The sequence below is a fragment of the Danio rerio genome, chromosome 3 (genome assembly GCF_052040795.2).
Source record: "Danio rerio strain M-AB ecotype USA chromosome 3, GRCz13ab, whole genome shotgun sequence".
Classification (NCBI taxonomy): Eukaryota; Metazoa; Chordata; class Actinopteri; order Cypriniformes; family Danionidae; genus Danio; species Danio rerio.
The window spans coordinates 4,542,362-4,554,451 of record NC_141023.1 but is presented as its reverse complement, the minus strand read 5'-3'; the positions used below and the strand labels follow the sequence as shown (position 1 = coordinate 4,554,451).

Sequence of the window (12,090 nt, the reverse complement as noted above, 5' to 3'; positions counted from 1 at the left end):
GCCTCTCTGGCCAATGCTGTACCTTAAATTTGAAGAGCTTGGTACCACCTTGTGATGTGGGCATTATCGTCCTTAATTTTTTTAATTCATGTCAGTGTAAGATGGTCCATCTCAAGGTGGAACTCCCAACTCTGAAAGTAATACTTGAGGGAATCCAGTGACCACTTGATGGGAAGACAATTTTTCTCAATTGTAGAACACATGGTTTCTATGGACAGCAGCTTCCTTCTCAGAAACATAACTGGTTTTGCCTTTTCCACAGTCCCCTGGGCCAGTATCACTCCAATCCCCTTCTCTAAAGTATCAATTTGCCCCAGGAATCGTTTTTCGAAGTTAGGGCTTTCTTAGACTGGGTCAGAGCACATTTTTTCTTTCAGAATTCTCTCCAGGGTCTGTCGTAAATGTTCCTGATGGTCTTCCCAAGTACTGCTGTGGATTACAATATGCTGCAGACCACCCTTTGCACCCCTGGAGAACGTGCTCCATAAGCTGTTGGAATGATGCAGGTGCCCCGTGCAGTCCAAAGTGAAGTACCAGTATAAACTGGTAGAAGTCCTGACTCTCTGTGGTCATTAAAAATTCCCATGGCACTTCTCATAAAGAGCAGGGGTGTAACCCCGGTGTCCTGGCCAAAGTCCCTCAATTGGCCTTTACCTATCATGGCCTCCTGATCATCCCCTTCCATTGAATTAGCTCCATCACTGTCTCTTCACTCAACCTATAGCTGGTGTGTGGTGAGCGCACTGGCGCCGTTGTCCTGTAGCTGCCATCGCATCATCCAAGTGGATGCTGCACACTGGTGGTGGTGTGAAGAGACTAAAAAGAGGTAAAAAATGATTGTGAAGCGCTTTGGGTTTGTGGCCATACACAATAAATGCGCTATATAAAAACACATTACAATACGTCGATTTGATGTCATAATTTAGCCACTGATAAAATCAGCCAACAGGCTTTCACCTGATGACGACGTAATCCAATTTTGCAGCTGATGGAATTGTCACAGAATGGGGACTGAGACCAGAACTGCTAGTATGAAGAACAGTTTATTGTAAATAGATAGAACAGGATTATAGCAACAGGTAAAGTCTTTCTCTTGCGTAGATGAGCAGTGGGTCCATGATGGAATAGAAGCGGGGACTGAAGGTGGAGATCTGGTCTTGGAGGTAATCGAAAAACACACAACCAGGAGGGAATCACACTAGGAAGGAGGAGAGACGCAGACACTAGACAAACTGTAACAGACAGGTAAGTATAACTAATAATGCAAGGTTTCACTGACATGAAAGCTTGTCCTTCTCGATTTGATGAGACTGAGTGAAGCAGAGGGTGTTTCTCAATAAACTGAAGAAAAGTTCTTCAGCGGTCTTGCGTCCTCGTGTTCTCGTGCAACATCATAATCAGCTGCCTAAGTTAAGTTCCAGTACTCAAGACCGCAAGTACGGAGGACGCGTGAAACTTCCCGGATGTGTCGATGCAGACTTGAGCACCGAGCTCGCTCTGGAAGTCCCAGAAGTCATTGCGACTGGAGGTGGGAAGCGCAGAATTTTATTTAGATTTATTATTAAAGTTTAGAGATATCACTTATTTACCTCAGGAGTTTCCCTAAATGAAACGGTGAAAGTAAACATTAACACGAACATCTTAATAAAGGAATAAACACATTAAGGGTGTTTGTTTGCTGAAATTCGTATTAAAATCTGTTTTATTTATATTGTGCAGAGTATATTTATAATGTTTTTATGCAAAGTATATATTTTGAAAAGTGAAAAACAATAAATTGTTGTACGAGTGCTGTAATGTTTAAATAATTTCCATTTAAAACGCGTGAAGGTCATGTGACCATCAGGAAGAATGCACCATCCCGTTTCTCAAAGGACGCGTTCTCTGCCCTCGCGGTCTCCTGAGTTCGTTCTTCCGAGGACACCTGGTAAGACCGTTCTCCACAAGAACGCAAGTCCGTTCTCTGCGTTCTTGGAATTGAGAAACAATTTATGGGGCTGGGGTGATGACGTGTAGGTGCGGGGTGATTAGTAGTCAGGTGAGAGGGATCTTGCTGACTGCGGTGGAATAGTTTTTTTTTTGTGTGTGTGAGTGGGAGTGGGGAGAACCTGGCCAGGCTGTGACAGGAATACAGACCATTTTTCTACTTCTGGTTGTGGTTCGTTTATAAAAACTACCATCGCTTAAATCATAGGCATTAAACTCAATTCCTGGAGAGCTGCAGCACAGCACAGTTTTGCTCCAACCTTAATCAAACACAGCTGAACCAACTAATCACGGTGTTCAAGACTACTAGACACCACTAGATTAGCTGTGTTATGCTGCGTTCACACTAGACGCGGAACGCGCGGATATATAGCAGTATTCGCGCATAAATGGCCACGTGAACATTTGAGTTTACTCGTTTCTTTTGCACGTCAAACCCCGCTTCATTCACGCGTCAAACCCCGCTTCATTCGCGTGTCAAATTGACTTCAGAACAGGCGCGGATTCGAGTGATGGGCAGGGCTTCTGTCTGCCTGGTGATTTAGCTTCATAGCTAAATGGCTAACATGGATTTTATTATGAAAATAACTGTGTTAATGTGCTTTATGGAGACTGAAAAACAGCGTCGATACGTTTAGGGCCGTGTCTGAGTCCACTAGATCCTTTCAGAGGTGCATCCAGCCCTGTGAGTTTATAAACTTCTTTAGAAACTGAACCTGGATGATGGAGGCTTTCAGTGTTGCTTCTGACTGAGCCCAGCCAGGTTTGATGAACTTTTTGTCTGTGTCGGCTGGAGGATTCCCCCCGGGACACCATCAACAGGTTCTACGTCACAATCACGCCCACACAAGAGCAAGCTACTGATTGGTTAATGCTGTGCGAATGTCCGTTGAAGTTCAGACTTTTAAACTCGCGCAAAACGCTCAATTCGCGCTGCGCCATTGGCACCGCGCCATTCGCGTCATTTGTGCTGCGCCATTCGCGTGTATCAAACCGCAGGATGTCTATTCGTGCGTTTGCATTGACTTAACATGTAAATCAATCGCGTTTGACGTGAGTTCCATGTCTGGTGTGAACACAGCATTAGGGTTGGAGCAAAATTGTGCCAAGCTGCAGCCCTCCAGAAATTGAGTTTGAGACCTATGGCTTAAATTGAGTGTCATTTGTCATATTGACACTTCTGCACTATTATATATATATAATAATAAATAAATACTAATAAATATATATATCTGCTAGTTGAGAAAATGTGATTAATTACTATGCATTTTGTATTACTTAATAATTGCATTAAATGCATCAACTCAATGATCCTTGTCCTGATTTTTTTTTTTTTTTAAGCAGTTATGTAACTGGTGAGACAGACAGTGTATTGAAGCAGACGCAAAACAAAATTTAATACGTGGCGTGGCACCAATTGGAGGGGAGAGATGGGGCAGAGATGTGGTACCACTGCTATGAATGGTTTCTACTGTGACGTTGCCATGTGTGCAAAGTTTCAACGTGGCACTATTTTCTACTTGCCATATATATATGAACTCGATTCTCACTCCGTGCCACACTCAGACCATCAGGAGATCCATGCCTGAAAGTTTCAACAATCAAAGGTAAATCTTTCATTTCTTTTTACAACATAAATGTATGTTAGAAATGTTTTGGAATGGGGGATTTGGAGGATTCATACAAATAACTGTCCTAGTGTGTCTTTCTACATCAATAAATTATACGGACATTAAAGTTAAATCATTTGATGTTTTATTTATCTAAATAAACAATAAATATGGCTCTTAAAAATTCATTGTTAAACTAAATTGAGGTGAGTTGAAACTAAGTTCTGTGCTATAAACTGTTGTTTACTCGATTGTAAAGACTTTTGTTTTTACGTTTTTTTTTTTTTACGGTACTATAAACAGCATAAATAAGTACACCCTTGACAAATCTCCCTTTTAAATTAATATTTTTTTATAGGAAGCTATAAAATATTATATTTGTGCATGTACATTAGATTAGTCAGTACTAAAGCCAAATCTCAAGCATATCTAACACAATAACTTATGATAACAGTCCCCAATATTAAATAAAAGTTAAAAAAAAAAACATGCAAAAACATGCAACTTAATTTAATTGACTAATCCAAATCGGCACCATAGACATGCTCCTAGTCAGTAGTTATCTCTTAAGTGCAATCACTATCTGTTCATTAGCTACTACACAGGGGAGTTCCCCAGATCTTCTTGAGCTCAAACTCCCCTCTCGCCTTGCAAACGGGAGGGAGCCCAAGGCTCGAGGATCTTATGAGCTCAGGGCTCTCTCCCGGGACAGCATGCCGAACAAGCTTTATAATCAATCATCAGCTAAGTGTGAACTCTTGAAAATACATTGCCTATATTCACTGAGAATTAGATACATAATATTTATGATGTGCACTGTATGTTATAGTATAGGTAAGTATAATATGACTAAATTGAAATTTGTTAATCATATAGACTAAAGTAAATGTGGGTTTTGTTAAGCCATGGATTAAACCCCACAAACTTAAAAAAAAGGATTATATTAAAGCCTTATATAGCCTTATAGAGTAGTAGTTTTACCAGCGGTATTCAAAATGATTAAAGTTCTTATAAATTGAATAATCAACCCTGCTTACGTTGTTTATTATAAGGTTTAGATCAATACACACACATAAAACACAAAAGTTCTGTTGCGGTAATTTTTAATAATAATTTGCTTTTTACTTTAACATTGATATTTTACTAAGCATTAATTCCTGTATCATGGCCATCAATTAATGTTTTACTGTTCAAACATATATACATATACATTGCTCAGCATAAATGACTACACCCCCTTTTTGAAAATGTATATTTTTTATTCATTTCTCAGTGAATATAGCCAATAATTTTTGGAGGATTTAATCAAAACGGTTCTATGTTTACTAATATATTACCATACATATATACTAAAAACTACATTTTAGAAACCTTTTTACAAAGGAAAGAAACTAAATTACAAAGTGATTATGTTAGAGGATGAAAGCATTTTGTTGTGAAGTAAAAAATGAAAGAAATTTAATAAAAAAAGAAAAGAAAATAACTGAAGCAATCAAAATGAGCAAAAGATTGGGAGTGTTAAATCAATCAAGTGTTAGTACACATCCTGGTTGGTCAAACACACAACACAAAACAGCGGTTTTGAAAGTGAGGAAAGGAACACTGATTAACAAATGACCTTTTACAGTATATTGACAATGAAAACATAATTTAAAGGGAAATAATGTTTCACTGATTTACTGTAATTTGAAGAAACGACTTCAAAAACCTTAATAAAGCTTTGCTTTAGGTTTTTGTCAATGCTTTTTGAATATTTAGCGTTGTTTTAGTAAAATCATGTGTAATATTAGAAATCGAGTACTATAGACAAATACAGTGAAATACTGTAATGAGTGAGACGCTCGCTGACTTGCCCTGGGGCCTCATGTATGAAGACTTGCGTGGAAATCATACTAAAACGTTGAAAAACTAAACTAAACTAAACTAAAACTGAAAAAAATTCAGATGTATGAAACACTGCGTACGCCGAATCTCACGCATATTTTTTTGTACATCAGAATTAACGTGAAACTGAGCGCAACATGCACGAGCACAAAACCCCTCCCTGCCTCCTCCCCCTTATGAATATGCTAATGACTCTTTGGCAAAACCAAAGGAAAAATCAATGGCAAAAGCAGAGCTGGCCCAAGGCATAAGCGAACTAAGCGGCTGTTTAGGGCCCCTTTGCCACCAGGGGGCCCCCAAGAGTGCTTGAAATTATTGTGTGATTTTCGTTTTAGTTTGTTGAGTTGTGGATTAGTGGTGGGACAAAATATATGCTCATTTATAGTGTTATTTCTGACCACGATACATACTCAGGTGCCAAGATATTTACCTAAATTTACAAAAGATCTGAAATGATTAATCAGTTTTCCACACTGACTGCAGCAGATAACCGCTTTAGCTACAGCACACTCAGCCGCCACCAGGTGGCGCTTCCCGTAACAGCGGTCGGCGGATCATGGGACATACATCAGCGTCATGTAAACAACTGACAGACAGATGAGCTATTGCAATGGTGAAAATCTCAGGCATACAGAAACTTTCTTCTATCCAAGCTGGGCCAATGTATTTGTGTTTCAGACTAGTTTCTTTCTAACAGACACGCTTTCACTTTGCAATCGCTTGCGCGTGCCCCCGGCCAGTGCAACTTCCTATATGCTCAAACTTTTTAACTCCGCCAAAATATATAAAGATATCAATTGGACATGAACATATAATTAGAAGGGCCTTGCGTTTATTTGACTCTTACAGACCTTGTCAAAGTCTTGTAGATGGTATTTTGGCAAAAAAAAAATATTAGGGGAATTAAAAAACTTAAATAGATGAGTAAATAAATAACTAATGTTCTCCACTGCTGAAAACATACGTGCTCAGAGGAGTTTGTGCTCACCTCTCAGAGCATTCTGATCAGTTGAAAAAATAGTGGGAATACATATTTTTTATTAAAAATAAACCAGGTCTAAGCATAAAATGTTCCATGTTTACATAAAATGAGTTGGTCAAGTTGTAATAAGTATTTTGTTTACAGAACGCTATAAATTACTATTTTGGCAGTTTTTTTCTTAAATGCATGTTCCACTAAATTGAGATTCTGCTGCTGTGATAGAGATGTGCTCTCTTCAGTCATAAACTGCTCTCTGCACATGAGCATTTTTAAGCTTGTTTGACAGATGTTCACTTGTTTTACATTGTTGCAATTCTATAAATGCGTGTTTATAAAAGAAATTCATCATAGATTTTTGATGAATTTTCCCCCTTCATTCACCAAAATTGTGATATATTGTGGCTGGTTTTCTTGTGATCTATCAATATATCGCAGAATCATTGATATCGTGATTGAAGCAGCAGTGCCCGGAACAGCAGCAAAATGCTTTTTTTAATGAACGTGGCGATTATAAAAAAAAAAAAAAAAAAAAAAAAGGATTTTTAGTCAAAATAATGTGAATTTTTCATTAAAAAAAGCTCAATAATCTGCCAATTAGGGTAAATAAAAATATTGTTTTAGGTTTTAAATAATATTATTTTACTTATCTCATTGGCAGATTAATTTGTTTTACAATAAAATTCATTTAATTTAGAATTATTTCTGAAAACTGAACAATTTTTGTACATATTTAGTAATTTGATTGATTTGCGAGTATGTCTAGAAAAATGCTTCCTGATTTAATTTTATTTTAATTTAAATAGATGTTTTAAGTTATTTGACCTACAAAATACAATATGATTTTTTTTTCAGTGTTAACATTTATATCCAATGTAAAAAAAGTATCTTTATTATCACTATGTTTGACTGTTTGGCAGCGTCTTGAATAATAATAAAAATCAGTATGTTATTGGCTACTTCCAGCTGCTTTTGTTTCTGCCAGCCCATATTAATGTTTTGTGTCTAATTATTTAGATTTGTGGCTAGTAGTCATATAAAAAGTTGGATCAATAGGAAGTTGTTTCTGCAGAATAATATTTAGAATTGTCTTAAAACATATTTTATGATGTAAGCAACACAGCTACAGCGAATAAAACTGATATTGTGTTTTAAATTTATAGTGTGCGAATTATCAAGGATTGACCGTAATTTGTCATATTGTTTGCACCAAGGGGGCCCAAATAAAATCCTGCTTAGGGCCCCCTGAAGGCTTGGGCCGGCCCTGGGCAAAAGCAAGCAAAAAGAGAAACTTTGAACAGAATGTGAATTGGAAGTGCTCCTTTCGGAGGTAAACCGGAGAAAAGCGGTGTTATTTGCAAGTTTGTGCTCCGTAATTAATAACAAAAGAAACAATAGAGTGGGAGAGTTTAGCTGATGCGGTTAACACAGTTGGGTCTGAACATCGCACTGAGTGTAGTAAACAGGAAATAGTGAGATTTATATGTGTAAAATATTGCAGTTCCCTTAACAATCTCAGTGGTGCAGCTCGTAGAACGCAAGTCAACATGGATTGACACGTTAGAGCATGAACTCGGTTTGAATCCAGTGTCTGATGAACTCATTTTCCTTTTTTTCCCCCACTGCATATCAGATTTTGCCCACTATTTATCACGAGAAAGACAAGTAGGAATCATTAATAAGTCTGTGCATCATTTTTTATTTGCACATTTATTGAATGGAAATGTTTCTGATTCACGCATGCAAATTCATCTTCAGATAGTGTCTTTATAGCAATGTGCGTGCGGTAGATCGCTCAGATTACATTGGGAAAACAGGCGACCGCTGCAAATTGTGCTTTAATGTTTAGCTGGTCAACTGTATGGTATGGAAACTTCATATACCTACTAGATGAACCCGTCTCATACAGCTGCCATTGCAGGGCTCACACACTTTGTAGAGAGGAATTTAACACAACTGCCTCTAGGAGTCGCCAATGGAAATAAAACAGACACGCACAAAAAATGTGCGTATGCCAGCCATAAAGCTGCCGTGAAGCTGCGCACATTCCCACGTTCAGTTCATCATTAGTAAATCCAAACGTGAGCGATTCTGAGCGTGAAACCGGGCGTACGCAAAGTTTTTGTGCGTACGCAGCGTTGATACATGAGGCCCCAGATGATTATTACTGAGAGGTGTCCCTGGTATGTCACTCTTTCCTTTTTTTTTATTTACTTGTGTTTGTTAGCCGCCTGCCCCAACCTTAGTCTGCCTTTTGGACTCCGATTGTTTGCTGCCAGCCTGTTAATAAAACTGCGTGTGGATCCCCAGCCCTCTGACGCCCTATTCACACAGGGCTTTGGCGTCAACGCTTGACTGAAAGCGTGTCTGAAGTTGGGGTTGTAGTAATCGTCATAGCCAATAAAATTCAGTCAGCAATAGGCCACTGTCTAGCTGGTGTATTTGCATACAGCGTTCTGATTGGCTGACCCTTCCGTCTGCGCTTGAAAACGCCTGACGTCATCCATTCAAAGTGAATGGGAAGCGTTGACGCTGACACCACATGTGAATTGGGCATGAGCCTTCCTTACAGATACAGTGTTTCTATATTCTGCAGTTATGATACAATAAAGCACACTATATAATACTCAAGTTGATACATTTTAGCATTGTGCTACAGAAGACATCAGAATATGTGATTATTACCACTATTATTCTCCTAGGGGCGACACAATTGCGCTTTGGGTAACACAATTCCCTCACAGCAAGAAGGTTGCTAGTTCGAGCCTTGGCTGGGTCAGTTGGCATTTCTGTGTGGAGTTTGCATGGTCTCCCTGTGTTGGCATGGGTTTCCTCAGGGTGCTCCGGTTTCCCCCACAGTTCAAACACATGTGCTATAGGGGAATTGGGTAAACTAAATTGTCCGTACTGTATGAGTGTGTATGGATGTTTCCCAGTGATGGCTTGCAGCTGGAAGGCCATCCGCTGCGTAAAACATAAGCTGGATAAGTTGCAGGTTCATTCTGCTGTGGCGACCCCTGATTAATAAAGGGACTAAACAGAAAAAACTCTCAAAACAAGATGATATTTAATATCCGAAAGTGCTTTCCTTTTTGAATAGAACGATTTAACAGGAAGAGTTTGAGTTTATAATACTTTTGTGTGTTTGCAGAAGAGCAAAATTTGGTGTAAAATCAGCACAGCAGTCGTGTGTGTTCATCTGACCTGCAGTCTGTTCATGTGAGTCCATCTTTAACCCACTTTTCAATCAGTTACCATCCTGAATGAAAGAGAATAATGTTTTTTTCTGTTCTTGCGCACATTGTTTTAGTCTGGTGGATGAGAAGATCCTTGAAGACCTCAGAGAAGTAAAACTAAAATCACACAAGACTCTGTTCCTCAACTTTGTGTCCAGATTTCATCAAGATGGCGTTAGTCTCAAGCATGCCATTGCCAACCAAGAGTGATTCATACTCAGCCGAGGACTCTTTAGACGCCATGGTTGAGTGTTTGTTATCATTTGAGAACAGATTTCATTGGTTTGTTACAGTTATAAATGAGATTGAAAAGACATGTGGCATTACAACAGATGATGAACATTTCTGGACAGATGATGACATTAGACGAGCATGGGAAGAAACACAGGTAATGGAAATAGATTACAAAAGAATCCAATGGGCGTATGTGATAACATTCCAGGAGATGAAAATGATTGATAACGATGAACATGAAACAGAAGCGAAAACTAAACATGGCATTTTAACAGCTACAAAAGACTCAGAACCTGAAAGTAAAAAAAAGTCACTAGATGGGCGTGTTCAAGTTATTGGCATTAAGATCCCTCTCTCTGAGCTGATTGGTAGGGAAGCCACCTCTGAACAAACTGAAACCATCCCATCTGCCTATAAATTAATAGATGGATGCCCTTCAAGAAGAGAAATAAGGAGAAAAAAAACGTACGTCATGTCATACAATGAAAACACCAAGAATGCTGAATGGGTGTATGAGATATTAAACAAGGACACTTTAGCCAAAAAGAAACATGTTAAACGTCAATTAAGTGACTATAGTAAAGTCGCAGGCTACACTCAAGGTCATCTTGCTGCAGCGGGCAATCACGGTTGGTGTCAGGAAGCCTATAATGAGACTTTTTTGTTCAGCAACATTTCACCACAGAGTGCCAAGTTGAATAATAGCATGATGACTGTTTTGGAGGAAAGCTGCCGCGCTAAAGCAAAAGACCAAAACTGTAACATCCACATCTACACTGGACCAGTAATATCAGATCCACAATATGTAAACCAAACAAGCAGTAGCTTGCAGAAAGCAGTGCCTCATTCCTTCTTTAAAGTGATTGTTCAGGAAAATCATGACGGCACAATATTACCGCCAATCGGATATCTGATTACCAATAACTCAACTATATTAAAGGATGATACTAAAGATAAATTAAGGAAAGCGAAACCAATGGCTAAATTTGTGGAAACAAAGTGCAGGAAGTTTGTTAAGGATATCGAGAGCATCTCTAATCTGAAGTTCTGCGTATGGGATGTTCACAAGGTCAAAGATGAGATCAGGAGTGTGACGTGGACAGGAGAAGATGGAGAGGGAGAATCATGCAGTGCTAAAATAAAAGTCAGAATAACTATCCCCGAATAATAATGATGTGATCAAGAGCAGAAAATGACAGAAAGATCCTGTTGAGCCTGAAGAAAAGGTTTTTTATTGACTGGTGTGCTTGGAAAATGTTTTGGTGTGTTTGAGAAAGAATAATAAATTTTCATTTCATACAGGTTTAAACAGAAATAATTTCGGGACAGAATTTTCCCCATATATCTAGACCAAAGTTAATATGTGTGTGTGTGTGTGTGTGTGTGTGTGTGTGTTATAATAAAGGAGTTTAGTCATCTGCATTTAATCATTTAATCTACATTAATAAATTTTACCTTTATTCATTAACATTTATTTACTTACATTAATTCACTTCATTTATTTATGTTTATTCACTTATGCTAATTCATTTACATTTATTCACTTCATCCATTTACATCGATTCATGTTTATAGATTTACTTTTAAAATGACATCTATTCTTGTTCATTCATTTACATTTATTAATATTTGTTCACTCATGCTCATTCATTTTCATTTATTTGTGTTAGTTAATTTACATTTGTTCATTTACGTTCATTCATTCATTCACATTTATTACACATTATTAATTTACATTTATTTACGTTTTTGTCATTTATTCAAGTGGCTTTTATCTAACGCGACTCACTAAGAGTAGCTCTTTAAACCATCAGAAGAGCAACAATATGTAGATCCTGTGACGAGTCTTGGTTAGTTTAACATTCAGTTTATTTTACAAAAGAACAAAGAACCAACAAAGATTTTATTGAAATTCAGCAGTGCTGTTGTTGGAGAATTAGATAGTTCTCTATATAACCTCATGGTTTGATTTGATTTCTCGTATTCAACAAATAAAAAAACTTTCTCTTTTTCTCTTCTGTAACCAAATACAGAATTAACATTTAAAGAAAAGTGATCATGCCTTGAAATATGAAATGTGTGTATCTATCATTTCCTATATCCTCTATTCTTCTCTCTGGATGATTTATTGAATATATTGTCAGACAAAAATGAACTACTG

General features: G+C 37.9%; 2 protein-coding genes across 3 annotated transcripts in view; both read left to right on the top strand.

Annotated features, from left to right (window-relative positions):
* The window catches only part of engl (endoglin, like), a 449,904-nt gene that overhangs the window by 252,567 nt on the left and 185,247 nt on the right, over positions 1–12,090 (top strand). The window lies entirely within an intron of this gene.
* On the top strand, positions 3,542–11,232 carry LOC147845441 (uncharacterized). Its single transcript, XM_087243705.1, has 3 exons — positions 3,542–3,593; positions 9,611–9,678; positions 9,770–11,232. Exon 3 carries the CDS (start codon positions 9,865–9,867, stop codon positions 11,095–11,097), a length of 1,233 nt encoding a protein of 410 aa, XP_087099831.1. The 5' UTR covers positions 3,542–3,593; positions 9,611–9,678; positions 9,770–9,864; the 3' UTR covers positions 11,098–11,232.

Excerpts from the sequence above, each read along its gene's own strand:
- LOC147845441 (XM_087243705.1), top strand. The coding sequence starts at position 9,865 with ATGGCGTTAGTCTCAAGCATGCCATTGCCAACCAAGAGTGATTCATAC.